The sequence below is a fragment of the Neopsephotus bourkii genome, unplaced genomic scaffold (assembly GCF_033783945.1).
Source record: "Neopsephotus bourkii isolate Nb327-2 ecotype Australia unplaced genomic scaffold, CSIRO-AGI_Nbou_v1 NB_616, whole genome shotgun sequence".
NCBI lineage: Eukaryota > Metazoa > Chordata > Aves > Psittaciformes > Psittacidae > Neopsephotus > Neopsephotus bourkii.
Window position 1 is genome coordinate 1,047,733 of NW_026901116.1, and position 19,724 is coordinate 1,067,456.

A 19,724-nucleotide genomic window follows, 5' to 3' on the forward strand; every position below is an offset into this window, starting at 1 on the left:
CTCCCGTCAGTCCAAGACTAACATGCCATGAAACTGCTTTCTTTCCATAGAATACTTATTTCCACAGCTACTCAAGTTGTATATAGTCATTTCCAGGCTTGTCTCCCTAAGATCATAGAATCATAGAAAGGTTTGGGTTGGAAAGGACCTTAGGATCATCCAGTTCCAACCCCCCTGCCATGGGCAGGGACACCTCACACTAAACCATGGCACCCAAGGCTCTGTTCAACCTGGCCTTAAACACTGCCAGGGATAGAGCATTCACAACCTCCCTGGGCAACCCATTCCAGTGCCTCACCACCCTCACAGTAAAGAACTTCTTCCTTAGATCCAATCTAAACTTCCCCTGTTTCAGTTTGAAGCCCCAACACAATGTGGATGGTACGTGGAGCAGAGCAACAGCTGAGCAAAGCAGGGCAAGCTTGAGGGTGGCCTGAAATGAAAACAGCTCTCTCTTTCCCTTTGGAGCACACCACAAAGCAAGCAGCTGAGATAGAATGGGAGCCTGGTATTTACATACAAGACTTCACAGGTTTAAAAGGTAAGCCCATGTGAACCTCATAAAGTTCAACAAGGCCAAATGCAAGGTTCTACATGTGCTTTGAGGCAACCCCAAGCACAAATACAGGGTGAAGGCGACGGGATGGAGCAGCCCTGAGGAGAAGGACTCGTAGGTGTTGGGTGAGGAGAAGCTCCCCATGACCCAGCTCCAGCGTGTGCTTGAGCCCAGAGAAGCTGTGGCTGCCCCATCCCTGGCAGTGCTCAAGGCCAGGTTGGACACAGGGGCTTGGAGCAAGCTGCTCCAGTGGAAGGGGTCCCTGCCCATGGCAGGGGTTGGAGCTGGAGGAGCTTTAAGGTCCCTTCCAATCCAGATCAGTCTGGGATTAAACTGATTGAGGATCCAGCTTGCTCCCTACTGACTACAGAAAGAAACTGGGCAACACCGATTTCCCACACTGGTCCAAACTGCAACATCAGGTCTCACACTGAAATGTTTGTGTAGCTCCAAGCAGCAGAGCCATCCAGCCTCACAGGCTTCCGTTGGTTTTAACACTGGCCATGCTGCTTTTTAAGCTTACCCTGCTGCAAAGAAGGGAAGTCATCCCATGATCTCCCCTCTCACAGTTTCTCAACAGCATCTGCATCACATTGCTCCCTCTTCAGCAGTAGCTTCAGCTTTCCTGGCTGATTGCCCTGTGTAAAAACTGCTCATTTCCTTTATGATGCACTGAGCTTTTACAAGCAGGAGCCCAGCATCTCTTCCAAGGATTATTTTATTTGCTTCTATCCTGAAAATCCCACCAGGAAAAAGGAATCTGTGTAGGCTAATTTAAAACTGCTCCTAAAATAATGCCAGGGCTGTAGTAGTCTTCTATTAAAATTACATATCAATCCCAGTTAAAGCAGGGAGTAAGGATAGATTCTGCCCTTGCACACTAGGAGTTTTCAGGGGGCAGGGAGTTGTGTTTTGTTTTGGTCTAAGGTCTACATGTATATATTGTAATAAAATAGATAATTATTTATATAGACTCTCTGTAGACACATTGAAGCCTTTCAGACAAGGGGGGTTTATAATCTAAGACAGACGCACAGCAAGGGGGGACAGACAACAGGTGAGCACATGTGAGGAACGAGACACTGGGATCACACAGGGGCTTAAAGGATGCTCAAGTCGTTAGTTCATTCATCTGCGTATGGAACATGTGGTACGGAGCAGGGCTTGGGATGGGTGAGGGGTTGAACATCACTGCTACCATTTAGTGTCGGAGTGATGAGAGAGAGAAGCAAAGGGAGCTGGAGAGGAATCCTGGGAATGGACCTGAAGGACACTACCATGACCCTGGTGCTGACTCCATCCCTCTGTCCAAAACCCATCTGCTGCTGATTCTGCAGTGTGGGATGTTTGCCTCGCTGGCTATACTATACTGAGGATGAAGAGCACAGCAGCTCCTTCCTGAATCCTTTATACATGTGATGGAGCACATCTAAAAGAACCCAACAAGAATTCAGGCTGTAGATTCCCTTAGTCACGTACTTTGAATTTAATCACAGGTCCTACTCTTACGTCATTCAGGTTATTAACAACATAATAAGGTTATAAATGTTCCTAGGATGTTGTTGAGGTATCAGCCTGTAGATGTTCACTACCTTAAGGAGGCCTATAAAAAACCTGGAGAGGGACTTACTACAGGGGTGTGTAGGTGTAGAACAGGGGGGAATGAGTTTCATCTGAGAGAGGGTAGATTTAGGTTCGATATTAGGAAGAAATGGAACAGGGTGCCCAGAGAAGCTGTGGTTGCCCCATCCCTGGCAGTGTTTAAGTGGATGGGGCTTGAAGCAACCTGCTCTAGTGGAAGGGGTCCCTGGCCAAGGCAAGGGTTGGAATTGTGTGAGGTTGAAGATCCCCTCCAACACAAACCAGTCTGGGATTCTAAGAAACATTCAAATGAAGGAGATGCCTCTTTGAGAGTGTATCCAGCGTGTTTTCAATTCATTTCTTTTTCATCCACAGACAGGTTATTAACCAGTGACCCAGCATCTCTTGAAAACAACACACTGCTGTGTAGTGCAGCAATTCATTGCAAAGAGCACAAACCTCCCAATTGAATGTTACCCCTTCACAGGGCACAAAAGTAGGACAGAAAGTTTAGCAACACAGTCCTGAGTAGATTTTAATCACAGAATCAGTCATAGAACACCATCTTGGAATGACCTCAGGGTCTCTTCAGGAACCTGCTTAGTAAGGTTCCATGGGATATAGCCCTAGAGGGCAGGGGGGCTCAAGACTCTTGGTTGGTCTTCAAGGATCACCTGCTACAAGCCCATGAGTGTTGCATCCCAACCAGAAGGAAGTGCAGCAGGAGGGCCAGGAGACCTCCTTGGATGGATAAGGAGCTCCTGAGGACAATTCAAATGAAAAAAGAGCTTTATAGGAAGTGGAAGCAAGGACAGGCAGCCTGGGAAGAGTACAGGGATGTTGTCCGGGAAGCTAGAGACCAGGTTAGGAAAGCTAAGGCCCAGTTAGAATTAAACTTGGCTAGGGATATTAAGGATAACAGGAAGGGATTCTACAGGTACATAGCAAATAAAAAACAGATTAGGGAGAACATAGGCCCCCTCAGGAAGCTCTCGGGTGAACTAGATACACAGGATTTGGAGAAGGCTGAGGTTCTGAATGACTCCTTTGCCTCGGTCTTCTCTAGCAAAGGCTCTGACTGCACCACCCAAGTCTTGGAAGGCAGACGCAGGGACTGTGAGAATGGAGACCTTGGGCCCACTGTAGGAGAGGGATTGGTTCGAGACCATCTTAAAAATCTAAACATGCACAAGTCCATGGGGCCTGATGAAATCCATCCGCGGGTCCTGAAGGAGCTGGCAAACGAAGCTGCTAAGCCACTGGCTATCATATTTGATAGATCACGGCAGTCAGGTGAAGTTCCCAATGACTGGAAAAAGGGAAATATAACCCCCATTTTCAAGAAGGGGAAAATGGATGACCCGGGGAATTACAGAGCAGTCAGTCTCACCTCTGTGCCTGGCAAAATCCTGGAGCAGATTCTCCTGGAAGGCATGCTAAGGCACATGAAAAACAACAAGGGGCTTCGTGACAGCCAGCATAGCTTCACCAAGGGGAAATCCTGCCTGACCAAATTGGTGGCCTTCTATGATGGGGCTACAGAACTGATGGACAGGGGTAGAGCAGTTGATGTCATCTACCTGGACTTGTGTAAAGCATTTGACACTGTCCCACACGACACCCTTGTCTCTAAATCGGAGAGACATCAATTTGATGGATGGACCACTCAGTGGATAAAGAACTGGCTGGATGGCCGCACACAAAGAGTTGTGGTCAATGGCTCAATGTCCGCCTGGAGACCAGTAACGAGTGGTGTCTCTCAGGGATTGGTGTTGGTACCAGTCTTGTTCAACATCTGTGTCACTGACATGGACAGTGGGATTGAGTGCGCCCTCAGCAAGTTAGATGATGGCACCAAGCTGTGTGGTTCGGTTGATCCGCTGGAGGAAAGGAATGCCATCCAGAGGGACCTTGACACACTTGTGAGGTGGCCTGACGCCAGCCTCATGGAGTTTAACCATGCCAAGTCCAAGGTCCTACACCTGGGTCGGAGCAATCCCAGGCACAGCTGCAGGCTGGGCAGAGAAGAGATTCAGAGCAGCCCAAGGAGAGGGACTTGGGGGTGCTGGTCGATGAGAAAATGAACATGAGCCGGCTTCAGTGTGTGCTTGAAGCCCAGAAAGCCAACAGTATCCTGGGCTGCATCAAAAGGAGTGTGACCAGCAGGGCGAAGGAGGTGATCCTGCCCCTTTATTCTGCTCTCGTGAGACCTCACCTGGAGCATTGTGTGCAGTTCTGGTGTCCTCAACATAAAAAGGACATGGAACTGTTGGAACAAGTCCAGAGGAGGCCACGAGGATGATCAGGGGCTGGAGCACCTCCTGTATGGAGACAGGCTGAGAAGGTTGCGGCTGTTCAGCCTGGAGAAGAGAAGGCTGCGTGGAGACCTCAGAGCAGCTTCCAGTATCTGAAGAGATAGGGATGCTGGGGATGGACTCTTCATTAGGGACTGCAGTGACAGGACAAGGGGTAATGGGTTAAAACTTAAACAGGGAAGTTTAGATTGGATATAAGGAGGAAATTCTTTCCTGTAAGGGTGGTGAGGCACTGGAATGGGTTGTCCAGGGAAGCTGTGAATGCTCCATCCCTGGCAGTGTTCAAGGCCAGGTTGGACGAGGCCTTGGGTGATATAGTTTAGAGCAAGGTGTCCCTGCCCATGGCAGGGGGGTTGGAACTTGATGATCTTAAGGTCCTTTCCAACCCTAACTGTTCTATGATTCTATGATTCTATGATCATCTGGTCTAACCTTTCCAGGCACAGCATGACCTACACTGGATGTCCCAGCACCCTGTGCAGCCCAATCTTAACAGTGTCCAATGCTGGGGAGTCACCACTTCCCTGGGGAGATTATTCCAGTAGTTGTTCTCAGTGTGAAACCTTTTACTCTTGTGCCCAGTTGGAATCTCCCCAGCAGTAACTTGTGCCCATCACCCCTTGTCTTTCCCACGGGACTCCTCATCAAAAGGGAGTCCCCACTGTCTTTGCAGCCATCTTTTAAACACAGACACATGGTGACAAGGTCTCCCTGAGCCTTCTTTTCTCAAGGTTTTAGTTCACTTGGAGCCACCTGAAATCCATCATTCCCGCACGGAGGGCAGCTCTGTTACCCATCAATGGCAGAAGACAACGCACCCAGCTCATATTGACCACGTGCACTCTTAAAACAACGAACACTGATATTTCTACAGCCTGATATTATAGGCAAAGCCCCAAAGCTAAAAGCACAGGACTGAAGCTACACACTGGAGATGCAACAGGGAGGGCATTTACTTTACTGCTAGTTGCGTGTATGTTCAAAGAGCAGCGCTACTGCGAGAAAGACCCAGATCAAACAGAGCATGAATAGCTGGAACAAAACACACTCTCACCACTGCACCCAGCAATGATTCCCTGAGGAAACCCTTACAAAGGAGGCTCAGGATTTGGGAAATATGTTTCTGTGTATATTTTCCCCATGTGCTGTTTTATAGATCGCATAGTAATGGAAATCAAGAGAGATCCTGAGGGTACAGAGATGGACTTCACAGTGCGCCACCAACAAAGTAGCTGTTTGGAGAATGGGAAACAGCAACAAGCCTCTGCAAACAAACAATGTGGAATTCTTGGCTAGGAACAATAGCTTAAAAATAAATAAATAAAGGCTTTTTGATGGTATTTTCAATGGCCTCATCCTACAGTCGACCGCTGGATGAATCCCTGCCATGGAAAATGCCACTGTCATAACACGGGTGCTTCTGGTGTCAGGATATCCCCCCAGGAAGGTGTTTCTGTGAGCATGTGGTTGGTTGTGGGATGGAGAGCTCTGTGTGTAAAGCCAAAAGCCTGCTTGGAAATGCCACAGGCAGCTTTAAGTGAATAAATACACGCACGAAAAGCAGCAGTCAGCACACTGAGGCTGGAGTTTCATTGCCTGAAAACAAGCTCTCTGCTCCACCAGGACCACATCTGGATGGCTTTCTCTTACCTTCAGTTTCTGAGCCTCTCCCCTAACCTTCAGCAGCTCTGTGATGGAGTCCACAAAGCCCTGGTAATGGAAGTTGCACATCTTCTCGATCTCACGATCATGGTTCCTGATCCGTGCCTCCAGTTTCTCCATAAAGCGACCGTGTTCTTCTCCATCATAGACGGACCTAAAGAGAAGATGACAATGATGGGTCAATATATATATGGGTCAATGATGGGTCAATATAAGGGGCATATAGGGATGCTGGGGAGGGACTCTTCATTAGGGACTGTAGTGATAGGACAAAGGGTAACGGGTTCAAACTGAAACAGGGGAAGTTTAGATTGGATATAAGGAGGAAATTCTTTCCTGTTAGGGTGGTGAGGCACTGGAATGGGTTGCCCAGGGAGGTTGTGAATGCTCCATCCCTGGCAGTGTTCAAGAGCAGGCTGGACAGAGCCTTGGGTGCCATGGTTTAGTGCGAGGTGAGGCTGGAACTGGATGATCTTAAGGTGCTTTCAAACCCAAACTGTTCTGTGATTCTATGATTCTAATATTGCAATATTTGTTAACTGTTGCTTACACTATCTGCTTCAAAAAACCTCCTGTGATAAAGGGATAGTTCTGCTGTTTATTCACACACACAAGGCACCAAACTCAAGGTTGAGTATCTTCCTTTTCCAGCCCTTCTTCTTCCACCTGCCAAACACCAGGTTCATGTTGCTTCAGAGACCACAACATGGCCAGCCCAGCACCAAATGATCCGAAACAAAGTCTTTGAGCTCTGTCTTTGAGCTCAGCCACCTCTGGTCAATATTTGCTACCATATGCTACAGTGCTGAGTGCTCCTCCTGGATGTTCTTTAGCCTTCAAGACTAAAAGCTATAATGGAAAAATATCACGTCTACAGCTGCCAAAACCCATTCCCCTTCCCGCTCCCAATGGTGACAGCACTGTTAGCCCTTTGGCAGCAAGACCAACACAGCCACAACAAACAAACTGTTGAACTAGAAGCAGCAAAAGGGTTCTTGGGGTCACTGCCTGCTGAAAACAGAGCCCAAAACACATAAAGGAAGAGGAAAGGTCACCACTGCCCTTGAGTGAGACATGTGCAAGGCAGCAATTCCTGCAGCTGAAACAGCACCCAGCTGCTGGAGAAGAGAAGGCTCCTGAAGGGGAGACCTTAGAGCAGCTCCAGTGCCTAAAGGGGCTGCAGGAAAGCTGGAGAGGGGCTTGGGACAAGGGCCTGTAGGGACAGGCCAAGGGGAATGGCTTGAACCTGCCCGAGGGGAGACTGAGCTGAGCTCTTAGGCAGAAGCTCTTCCCTGTGAGGGTGCTGAGGCGCTGGCACAGGGTGCCCAGAGAAGCTGTGGCTGCCCCATTCCTGGCAGTGTCCAACCCAAACCAGTAAGATTCTATGATGCATTAAACCTTTCTGCCTGCAGAAAGGGATGTGATCCTTTGGAGCGATCTGTGCCCAAAAGTCACTCTGGAGGACCCCATCTGTGCAACCCACAATGGTCTCTTATCAATAAAAATACCCTGACAGGACTAAAAGACAGAGAAAAAACACTTAAATAACACCCTTTAATACCTGCCCTAGCAATTTCAGTTACACAGTTTCAATAAGATCTCTCAACAGCAAACCAAAACGCCCAAACTTTATAAACCTAATTAAAACTCAGTGTAAAACAACAGTCACCAAGATTATGAGCCTGCAAAGGTGACCCTATTCCCTTCTTTACTCCAAGACAGGCGTTGGTTGGTGCTAAAGGTGAAAGAGAGATAGAACCTCCTGAAATCACATGGATACGAGCAGTTGCTCCGTACAGCTTAGCAGGGTTTTGCTGGTGGAGGAGGGATGCTGGAGGCAGAGTGCCATCTAGTGCTCTTTGCGTTTACAGAAGCATCTACCAGGGGCGAAAATGAAACACAAGAGTCACAAATCCAGGCAAAATTTCCTCTGGAGGTGGCCAAAGGGAGACATAACGGTCTGGTGACTGAAAACCTTCTATTGCATTTTTATTTAGCCAAACTGGAGTGTGAAACAAAAAGAGCTGGTGACAGGAAGCAACGAAACCCCAGCATCTCAGGGGTCAGCTCTGAGCTTGGATTTGAACAAACTCTGCACCATAGAATACCAGGGAGGTTTGTGTTGGAAGGGACCTTAAATCCCATCCTGCTACAACCCCTGCCACGGGCAGGGACCCCTTCCACTGGAGCAGCTTGCTCCAAGCCCCTGTGTCCAACCTGGCCTTGAGCACTGCCAGGGATGGGGCAGCCACAGCTCCTCTGGGCACCCTGTGTCTCAGCACCCTCATCTTCCCCTGAGCTTTCCTGTTCATCCCAAATCCTCCCTCCACAGCAGAACCAGCATCCTTCACTTCTGCCCTCCCTATAAAACACATGCAAGTGGGCAATAGCCCAGCCCATCCTAAACCAAACTGCTGAAGGATGGCAACTCCAAAGTAAGGGGATGTCAAGTTCTTCCTCTGTGTTGAACACCATCATAAGTGGATTACAGTGAGAGTGCAGGGACTCAGTTTGACTGCAAGAACAAATCTCGCCCCTACAATCACATCAAGACACCCTCAAGTCCCAAACTCCACCATCATCATCTTCAGTTCCCTGGCTCTGGTAGACATCCAACTTCCTGAGCTGCCCAAGCTGCCGCACCACTCTTGCAAAGCATCCCTATGATCCTATACCCTTGATGTAAGCATGCTGTTACCTGCCTAGTTACTGCCAGCTTTCTCAAGCCCAGCTCTGGTTCTCACCTGACACACTCAACTGTGCACGTTCATTACATCCCTCACATTACCACATCTGGGACATCACACTTCCCACTTCTTCCCCACCAAACCTTCAGGATTCCCACTGCCTTGCTCTGGATCTCCAGGTCTCTTCAGCTGCTCCCCTCCACCTCATTTCTTCTGCACATACATGCTGCTCTTAGCAACATCTCTCCTATTTCAAACACTGGTTACAGCCCAATCTGCATCTTCAATACCTGCCCTGAAGTGACTTGGTAAGACACTACAAAATGATGCAAAAGCATTTCTAGAAAGAAATGAATCTTAGACATAGATTAATACCCATTAATAGTCACGACAGCACATGATGAACGCATAGAGGAAGGAAAACAAAAATCACAATTAGAATTGGTTTGGCCTATTTCTTCTCTTGGTTGTAAATAACAAAGTGCTGGGACAATGCTATAGAAAATGATCCTTGAGGCAGCTTCTCTTCTGCCTTTGCTTTAAAACATTGCTTGTCAGATAGCTTTAGTAATAGCCTCCCCCACAAAAAGCCTTCTGATTGAAACAGGCTGAGGAGGAGTGGTGTGTCCTGCATGTACTTATCTTGTAGCTCTGTAGGCTGTAACTCCGGGCTTGAAGACTTCGCTCAGCGCCACATCAGTCTGGTTTACATTTCTGAAGCACACTCGCTAAACAAAACCATTGAGGATGCCTTGGAAGAGTTCTTGGATTGCATTGTTCGGTTCCACAGTTTCTGCAGGCATTACAAATCCACTTTGGTTTTGATTCCAAAAGGTCAACTGGAAAAATCTTTCCAGGAAAGCCAAAGCAGGCAAATGTATCACGAGTTCCCATCTGCGCCTCGTGTCGCTGCAAAGTGTAGTCCCCAAAATAGGGGCAACCAAACCTGATCTATGTCAAACAGCCAACGCATTAACAAAGGGGATGCTGCAGATGCGGATGGGTGGCACAACCGGATGCCCTGGTGCCTTTTCCGTTTCCCAAGCAGCAGCCCATGCAAAAGCACATCATGATGGAGAACCATTCACACCTTCATCCCCTCCCCACACCATAAAGCCTCACTGTGCTGTACTCAACCACTGCACTGGATACCCCAATGTATTCTCCATCACTTCAACATCCATAAGAACAAAAACAGGGGGAAAAGCAGAGTCAGCCACTCTTCAGGTGTTTCATGTGGCTGTTCTCAGACTTGCAGGTCCTAGACCAGATACCATCTCCTGTATCCATACACCGTATCCACACAGTGTTGCAACAAGTCCAAAGGAGGCCATGGAGATGCTGCGAGGGCCGGAGCCGCTCTGCTCTGGAGCCAGGCTGAGAGAGCTGGGCTGGGGCAGCCTGGAGAAGAGAAGGCTCCTGAAGGGGAGACCTTAGAGCAGCTCCAGTGCCTAAAGGGGCTGCAGGAAAGCTGGAGAGGGGCTTGGGACAAGGGCCTGTAGGGACAGGCCAAGGGGAATGGCTTGAACCTGCCCGAGGGGAGACTGAGCTGAGCTCTTAGGCAGAAGCTCTTCCCTGTGAGGGTGCTGAGGCGCTGGCACAGGGTGCCCAGAGAAGCTGTGGCTGCCCCATCCCTGGCAGTGCTCAAGGCCAGGTTGGACACAGGGGCTTGGAGCAAGCTGCTCCAGTGGAAGGGTTCCCTGCCCATGGCAGGGGTTAAAGCTGGATGGGATTTAAGGTCTCTTCCAACCCAAACCACGCTGGGATTCTATGACATAAATGCTGAAAACACATCAGAGGAGCTTAAACGCACTGCACACATCTGAATTAATGCTAGCAGATACAGAGTTCTTTCTGCATGCGCTCGCTGTGTTCCATCCTCAACAGTTAACATGAGTCCCCAAGCAGCCCTGGGGAAGGCCAAGCCACGAGTCTGACCCCACAACCTTGGCCCCAAGGCGAGCTGCCTGCAGGGCTGGCACTGGGGAGTCACCTAAATGAATGCAGCAGGAAGCACAGAGGAGGGAATGCTGGGGGGGGGGCGAAATGAAAGCGATCTGGAACAATGCAGGAGGACATTCTGGGGACACTGGAACAGAAGGGACGTGCTTTTGGTTTCAATTAATAAGTGGAACAAATTCCTGACTCTGTTACGGACTTGTATTTCCCTTTTTCTCTCTCTCCCCCCCCAAACTTCTGTAGTGGTTTTAATGCCTCAGAAACATTTTCTTCTCATTAAGCTACATAAAAGCATTAGCAGTTTAATCTTCTTCTGACTTTTGTAATCAACAAATTAACTCCCAAGCAATGCAAGCAAAAGTACATAGAATAAACTAAGATTGGTGCAAGAGCTTCATGGAGAGAAGGTCAAAGCAAGCTGGCAAAATGGGTACCTGCTTACCATCCAATGCCAGAGCAAAGAGCTTCCAGCCTTGGCTTCACCAAGGCCACCTGCATACACAGGGCGTTAGCAAGCTGGACTCCAAAGACACCCCATTTACTGGCTGTTTTACACCTGGACTTAGTGGAAGAGCAAGTGCAGACCGTGTTCTTTGCTTTCATTATGTTAAACAGATGCGAGTCCATTCAATTCTGTCCCATCTCCCACACAGGTTTATATCTACAGCACAAATATAGAGGAAAAAGAAGCGACTTTTTTTTCCATTTTGGATAAGTATAAAACATTGACTCATTATTATTTGATTTTAGTTCAGAAAGCCTTCCCATGGGTGCTTTTCATAGAATCCCAGACTGGTTTGTGCTGAAAGGACCTTAAAGCTCCTCCAGCTCCAACCTATGCCACAGGCAGGGACCCCTTCCACTGGAGCAGCTTGCTCCAAGCCCCTGTGTCCAACCTGGCCTTGAGCACTGCCAGGGATGGGGCAGCCACAGCTTCTCTGGGCACCCTGTGCCAGCGCCTCAGCACCCTCACAGGGAAGAGCTTCTGCCTAAGAGCTCAGCTCAGTCTCCCCTCGGGCAGGTTCAAGCCATTCCCCTTGGCCTGGCCCTACAGGCCCTTGTCCCAAGCCCCTCTCCAGCTTTCCTGCAGCCCCTTTAGGCACTGGAGCTGCTCTAAGGTCTCCCCTTCAGGAGCCTTCTCTTCTCCAGGCTGACCCAGCCCAGCTCTCTCAGTCTGTCTAAACCTCTGCTTAGCCCCGCATCTCTTGCACAGAAGTTTTACCCCACCATCATACTCTCAGTTTACAACAGAAATCATTCCAATCACTGTAGAATTCAGCAAAAACACCAGCCATATCCCATTATCTCAAGGTCCTGGAGCAGCGAACAAATTCCCTTCTGCAGAGCATCACTGTACTTGGTTATTTGGCTGAGCCTTGTTTCACAGCTGAGAACACCTTGATTCCAGCCATGTTCTGCTGTGACCCTGGTGGGTATTCCCACAAGGAGCCCCGCTGCACACAGCATTCCCATAAACTGCACACATACACTGCTCCAAACCCGTCCTACAAAGCCATGTTCCTTGTCAATGACTTAAGGGGCTTTTCAACAGGGCTTCCCCATGCCGTGGTTCCGGGCCTGGTTTTCCTCAGCAGCTTTCGTAGGGAATTAGAGGCTCGAACGCAAGCAGCGCTTTGGAAATGGGCTGGTGACACCGAAGGGAAGGAGTCGCAAGCAGCAGCCAAAGACCTTGAGGAACTGGAAGCGCTTCCAGAAGTCAAGGAGGAGGATGCTCAGTAAAGGCAAGTGCATGGCGGGGATCCAGACAAAGGTCAAAACCAGCAGCACAAGTGCAATGGGATCAGAGGGGAGGCAGGAAAACACACAGACTCCACACCAGCCACAGCACCTTATTCATCAGGCTATGGAGAGGCAAAGGAATCTGGGGTCTGATTTGAAGAGAAAGGGCTGCTGAAGATGCAGGGAACAAGGAGCCATGGAAGCTGCTCTGCTATGAGCCTACAGCAGCACAAGGAAGAGGAGGAAATGAACGCTTGCCCACGAAGAACGAAGGCACCATCCCAAAGCAGCCACAAATCAAATTGCTGATAACAGAGAATCGGTTTTGTACGCTTTACAGAATTAAGATTTTAGCCATCACATCTACAAAAGCAGATGAGAATATCACAGGAGAATTTCAATGTCTATCCTTGCTGTGTTACTGTCCCATAAAAGTGCTTTTTCCTAGGAACAAAGTTCATTTTGTCGTCTTAAAGCATTGTTTAAACAAGCTGGTTTCCTTTTTGGTGCATTCTTGGCGTTCAGTCCTGGACCCTCCTTTCTGTGTGAAGCAATATTGTCATAACATCCAACAGAGGCGCAACGAATACTTAAGACATGCATGAGATTAGAAGCGCTGCATTAGGAAACCACACAAAGCACATTAAAATTGACACTGCTGTGATTGATAACTTCCACATGCACAGCGAGCAGACCCACAGCTTGGTGGGAGGACAGGGACAGCATCAGCAACCAGCACTACCCATGGGCTTAGTGTTGCATGTGCATGGGCTTGAAGACCAAAGCAGCTTCACTGCCTCCATCGCCCCAGCCCAGAACCCCCCCGTGTGCTGGGTGCACCCCCAGAGCGTGAGCAGCAGCACAGGGAGGGGATCCTGCCCCTCTGCTGTGCTCTGGGGAGACCCCCCCTGCAGCCGTGATCCAGCTCTGGGGCAGCAGCACAAGAGGGACGTGGAGCTGTTGGAGCAAGGCCAGAGGAGGCCATGGAGATGCTGCGAGGGCTGGAGCAGCTCTGCTCTGGAGCCAGGCTGAGAGAGCTGGGCTGGGGCAGCCTGGAGAAGAGAAGGCTCCTGAAGGGGAGACCTTAGAGCAGCTCCAGTGCCTAAAGGGGCTGCAGGAAAGCTGGAGAGGGGCTTGGGACAAGGGCCTGTAGGGCCAGGCCAAGCGGAATGGCTTGAACCTGCCCGAGGGGAGACTGAGCTGAGCTCTTAGGCAGAAGCTCTTCCCTGTGAGGGTGCTGAGGCGCTGGCACAGGGTGCCCAGAGAAGCTGTGGCTGCCCCATCCCTGGCAGTGTTCAAGGCCAGGTTGGACACAGGGGCTTGGAGCAAGCTGCTCCAGTGGAAGGGGTCCCTGCCTGTGGCAGGGGTTGGAGCTGGAGGAGCTTTAAGGTCCCTTTAAATCCCAAACCACTCTGGAATTCCATGCTCACCTCCAGGCAGTTCAGTGTACAGAAACCAGCACTTAGCACAGACATCCCTGCCTGGCAGCACACAGCGCTCACCAGCTTCCAGCTCCTTTTCTCTTGCAGAAAGCCACGGTTCAGCACCGAGGTCAACTCGAGGTCTCCCTCACAGGCCAAAGTTGAAGGAGATGGCACAATGCAGCTCCCCGCTGCCAATTCATTGTGTGCAGAACTTCCTGACCTTCAGCAGCACGCAGATTTGTGCTCTGCACACAGCGCTGCCCCTGGAAAGCAGCCCTCTGCCAGCTCCTGCTCCAGCTCCTCTTCCAACTTCAGCCCTCTCCAGCACCACCAGCACCCCAGGAAGAGGAAAACTACTTTTAAACCTTCTCATAACTTTAATCAGTTGAACCAAACCAGATCAGGAGCAGTCACACATGGGCCTCCAGAAGGAAACCTGATGCAACAGGGACTTGGCATCTTGCTGACCCAGTTTCTCCCATCAGCACAGCCCAAGCTAGAGGCAGCTCATTCTCATTTACAGCCTAATAATTGCTTTCTAAACTCACATGCAAGTCTCAGGTTAGGCTTTAGCTGGTTAAATATAGATGCCTGGCACCCTTTCAGATACCTGCCTAGGGCAGGTTAACCTGGCAAAGGACCTGCAATGAGCCTTTTAGAGATGCAGCTGGAGGCCACACAAGACCCAGCATCACACGCAGCACAAGGTACCTCTGTTTCTGTGCTTGAGTTGCTCCACGTGTGGGTTAGCTGAAGAATGAGAAGTTCAGTTTGAGAAGACTCAGGTCATGAACCCACAGTTACATATGCCAAAGAGCAGAGGGGTTCTGTAGGAAATGCTCAGAAGTCAATTTGACTCGAAAGGGCTTCTCCAAAAGATAAAACTGAGAGTGAAGAATCCATTTATCACATTTTATTGCGTCTACTCGGGTAGTTCTCCATTATTCCCCAGAGATATTCCACCACATCCCCAGGATCCACACAGTCAAAACCAGACATAACAGTGATGCACAGGAAAAGAGAATGAATTTTCAGTTCAGGTTCACTAAACCTTCCTCAGAGAGGTATGTTACAGACTGTGTTTTAGTCGAGGAAGGAAGTAGCTGAAGGCAAAACAACAGCTCAGGACCAGCTCTAAGGACAGAATCCAGATGCAGAAGCTCACAGCACATCTGTTAGGTCTTGCGAGCTCAATATATGGCGTATATCTGCTATAAAGCCCACAAATAGCTGATCTGGACCCACTCAACAAGACCAAAAGACCTCCATAAAAGAGAGACACTAAACCTGCCTTAAGCCTCTTGTCCCAGCTCATCCACAGCTGAGGTTTAGGTCTCTAATGCTGAGTTTTGGATGAGTAAATCCCTCCTTGCCAACAAACCTCAACCTCAGCCCCAAACTGCTGCTCGCTACTGAACTGCAGTGCTGTAAGTGAAAGCACATCCTCCTTCTAACTAGGGATGCCTGCTCTGCAAACTCATCTGAAGGACCAGACACAGCAACATGCTCAGGGAGGAAAGCTGGATGACAAGGCAAGAGCATTTGGGATGTATGACTACCAGGAGGCCCAGGCTCACATTCCCATGCAAATACTTGTGTCTGCTGAAGAGAGGGGAAAATAGTAATGGGCTTAAATTGCCCAGGAGAATGAGGTTAAACATCAGACGAAGTCTTCTAAGTGTAAGAGTGGCAGAAATCCAAAAGGGATCTCCAAGGCATGTTATGGAACCTCTTTAAATTGATCATTTCCAAGGATACATTAGAAAACCATCAAGCAGGACCAGCACAGATGCATTTGCTGCTGCAGAGACCAAGCACCTCCTCAGCCAGGGAGAGGATTGAGGAGCCTGAAGAACCCCTGAAGCCCCGTTTTCTATGGGTCCAACCAGAGGAAGCTCTTTGGAAACCACTGACACTGAACTAACCCCTGAAGCTGAATGAAACGGTGTCTCTGACCCCATGTACTAAATCCCCCCAGGTTTTTACAAGGACTTCCAAGAACTCAACCCAGCTTTCACTGATGGCCACAGACAAATCCCCATTTCCTCCATTTGCACAAGGTCAGGTCTTGAGTTGTAAAATACTCTGAAGCCTTCTTAAGCGCACACTTACGACAACAAAGCACTTTTAGGCTATACATTACTGGATAAATAAAGCCACCATAAAGCCACACAATCTCCAGGGTGGAATACAGCTCTTCTGTGCCAGACAAGATCCTGAAGGAAAGGATAATTACCCTAATTGCAAATACAACAGAACTTGCTTATAATGTCCCTATTAAAGAACGAACTGCAGATGATAAAAGGCATGAAGAACTTAAAGCTTGAACAAATTAGCCTCCAGAAGGGCCAGGAAACGTAAGGAGCAACCCAAAGCCAGAAGAGCTCCAACAAACACGAATGCCCCCCAACCGAGGCAAGTTATGGAGCGAACTGGCCACGAGCAGAGCTTTCAACCTCCCTCCTCCTTCTGTGAGCACAATGGAAACAATTCCCCCAAGAACAAAAGCGATGCGTCAGCAGGCCCTACTCTCTCAAAGCTCTTTCAAGTTGGAAGGACACTTGATTCGCACCATGTGTAGGGTAGGAACGCTCACTAGAACCAAGCGAGATAGATTTCGGCCCATCCAAGCTGGTTAGCATTAAGGGGGAGATGAATCATCTTTACAATGCCTGTAAACAAGGCTGCTTAAAGAAAGGATCAAGCCTAATGATACACCCTCATCACATTGACATTGCAGGACGGTTCTGAACGTTGCCACCATATGTACTATTGTGAGGAAAAGTGTCGAAATAAGGGGGCAGACACCAAACCCACAAGAACTGGAGGATGTGGATGTAAAGCCACCACAAATGTTCTAATCTCCCTTCTGCTGCGCCTGCAATGGTGTTCCAGCACATCTAATCCTTCACAACAGGCACAAGACACACAGAGTAATGGAGTAGATATAAATAACACATCTGATGTACAACGGGAGGCAGAAAGCTCTGATTGAGTCATTGGCTCTGACTTGGGTCGATCCACACTGTGACCTTTAGTGAAGCACTGATTTTTAAAGGGGGAAATCAAAGGATCTGAAACGAGGACTACTTGGGTTGCTTTTATCGGGAAAGGCAAATGTGAAGAAAATACCAACACCAAAGCATTGGATATGAAAGTCCCCGTCAAAAATACAACTGGGAAAGAGCCCAGACAAGAGAAAGGGCTGTGGATGTGTCAGGACACTGAAAGATCTCCTCACTTAAGCTTAGTCCAAGAGAAATTGAGAAGCAGTTTAATTACTAAACCATAGAATCCCAGACTGGTTTGGGTTGGAAGGGACCTTAAAGCTCCTCCAGTTCCACAGACAGGGACCCCTTCCACTGGAGCAGCTTGCTCCAAGCCCCTGTGTCCAACCTGGCCTTGAACACTGCCAGGGATGGGGCAGCCACAGCTTCTCTGGGCACCCTGTGCCAGCGCCTCAGCACCCTCACAGGGAAGAGCTTCTGCCTAAGAGCTCAGCTCAGTCTCCCCTCGGGCAGGTTCAAGCCATTCCCCTTGGCCTGTTCCTACAGGCCCTTGGCCAAAGCCCTTCATCTTAAGCCTCATCAACCTACAGGTCCCTCTCCCATGGTTGATGGATTTCATTGTTTCAGGAGGTGGAGGCATCGACAACCTCATCCTATAAACAGCATATTTACATGGCCATGTAAATTCTCCACTGTCAAGGCACACGAACTTCATCTTAGTGTTCATCTACAGTCTCTTCAAGATGTACCAGACCATCTGCCTTCACGCATGCCTTTGAGACTCCCATCTCTCTGCCCAACACATTACAAAGGCAGCTAAATCCCAGCACCCTTAGAGAGGGAACCCAGCGGCATCACGACCAGTTTTAGCTTAGGCACCTCTTTGGATACCTAAAGCAATGGGACATTATCTCCAGTACTCTCATACCTTGCAACAAGGTCAGTAAAAGAGGCACCACCTAAGTGAGGGAATGGGATGGCAACAGAACCTATGCTGGCACCTCCACCTCCCATGACAGCAGGGAGATAACCTCAAAACCTGCCACACATTTGGGGCTGTCACAAACATGAGGGTCCCTCCAGCTTCCTCATACACACAACTATGGTTCCTGGGTCTAGGCAGGTCATCCCTCCTCCAGCTCGGGAGGAAGGAGCCAATATTACTGCCTTTAAACACTTGGAAGCAACAGCAACAAGGAGTGATGAGATGCAGTCGTGCTTATTCTGGCATGTAGTTCACTTCTTCATGCCTCAGCTATAACAGATTAGTACAACAAAACATCAGAAGACATTCAGACACTGGGAAGTGATTTTTCATCATGCCATTGATAAGCATTCCCCTAGCAGAAAGCTTGAGATTGAATCATGTCTTCACCCTCTGTACTTCGTACACTCATTTGACCTTCATTACAGAAAGGCTTTGCAATTCCAGCACAAAGGAAGAGCTACATGGAGCTGGGTAACAGAATCCCAAATAACTTGCTAAAAACATGTTATAATTCACTTAAAGAACAAAAAGATGACAAGAAACGAACTCAGCTTCCTAAATGCTGCACAGACACCATCCTATAACGTGCTTTTCCTTGGAACCAGACATCCTGTTGATGCGCTGTATGGATTTACAGAGGGGGGTCAGTTTTCCAACCTCCCCACCTACCCTATCTAAAGGCTCCCAGAGGATTACTTCAAGTGACCACCACAAGCAATGGGAGCAGGATTTGTCAGCAGTTCTTTTGCCATGTGGATTTTCATGGGCTCGCTGCCTTCCACAAGATAGATCCAGCCTTGCTTGAGGAGAGATCGATCCCGCAGGCACTGCTCCAGCTCCTCCAGCTTGTCTGCTCATAGACTGATAAATGATCCACACACAGGCAGTCCTCTGAGCCTGCAAGAGCTGGGATGAAGAGCTGCTCTCCTGACACGCTTCCCTTTGGGATTGCTGCAGGATATGGGATATTCCTATAGAGGACGAGATTGCTTAGCCCCAAGCAGAGAGCTGCAAGTCAACTGGCACCCAAGCTACAGAGGACACCCTCTGAAAAGGCCACAGGGAAAGGGCAGAACTGTCATGCAGGAGCAGGCTCCAAGTTCTCTTAGGGGCTCCTATGTATCATAAAGCAGCACAAAGAAAGCAAATCCCATGCAGGATGTGCTGACGAGAGCTTCATGCACCAGACACTAAACAGAACAACAGCACCGAGCCAAGAACTGGGAGGAAGAGACCTCTGCCAACACCAGACCTGACCTTCTCAAAGCTCAGCAGCAGCAGAGATGACCCATAGATGCCCAAAGGCTCTCCCCAGTGACAAGGGAATACAGACTAAAAAGAGGAGACACCAAGGAACATTCTGCTCCTGAACCCATGTCACCCCTAAAAGGGTTTTAGGGCAATGCGGTTTAAGAGTCACAACAGCTTTGCATTAGAGAGATAAACCCAAGACAATGGAAAAGCAGAGGGAGACTGGAACATGCAGGGAAATCTGGGAAGTGAGACTGATGTTGGGGCTGAGCTTGGCTTAAAACCAGCCCCCCACAGATGAGCACACATTCCTAAGAGGTGGCACTGTGCAAAGGTATGGCCATACCACTACACAGTGCACTGAAGTCCTCACCAAGCCAGTGTTCAGTCAGGAGGATCCAGAAACCAGATGTAAGTGACAGGGAAGATAAAGCACAGGGATTAAAAGAGCTGAGAAGGTGAAGTCACATGTGCCAAGGATGGGGGTGATTTAACCACTACAAGTGGTTAAATCCCTGGCAGTGTTCAAGGCCAGGTTGGACACAGGGGCTTG

The 19,724-nt window shown here is 49.0% G+C and overlaps 1 protein-coding gene across 7 annotated transcripts in view; it reads right to left on the bottom strand.

Annotated features, from left to right (window-relative positions):
• The window catches only part of EXOC6B (exocyst complex component 6B), a 325,177-nt gene that overhangs the window by 271,423 nt on the left and 34,030 nt on the right, over positions 1–19,724 (bottom strand). For all 7 annotated transcript variants that reach the window (XR_009725215.1, XR_009725216.1, XM_061351946.1 and 4 more), the window contains exon 2: positions 6,103–6,268. Coding sequence is in view for 5 of the 7 variants with exons in the window: in XM_061351946.1 (XP_061207930.1) it covers positions 6,103–6,268 (166 nt within the window). In the remaining 2 variants the exon portion in view is untranslated. The remainder of the gene's footprint in view (positions 1–6,102; positions 6,269–19,724) is intronic.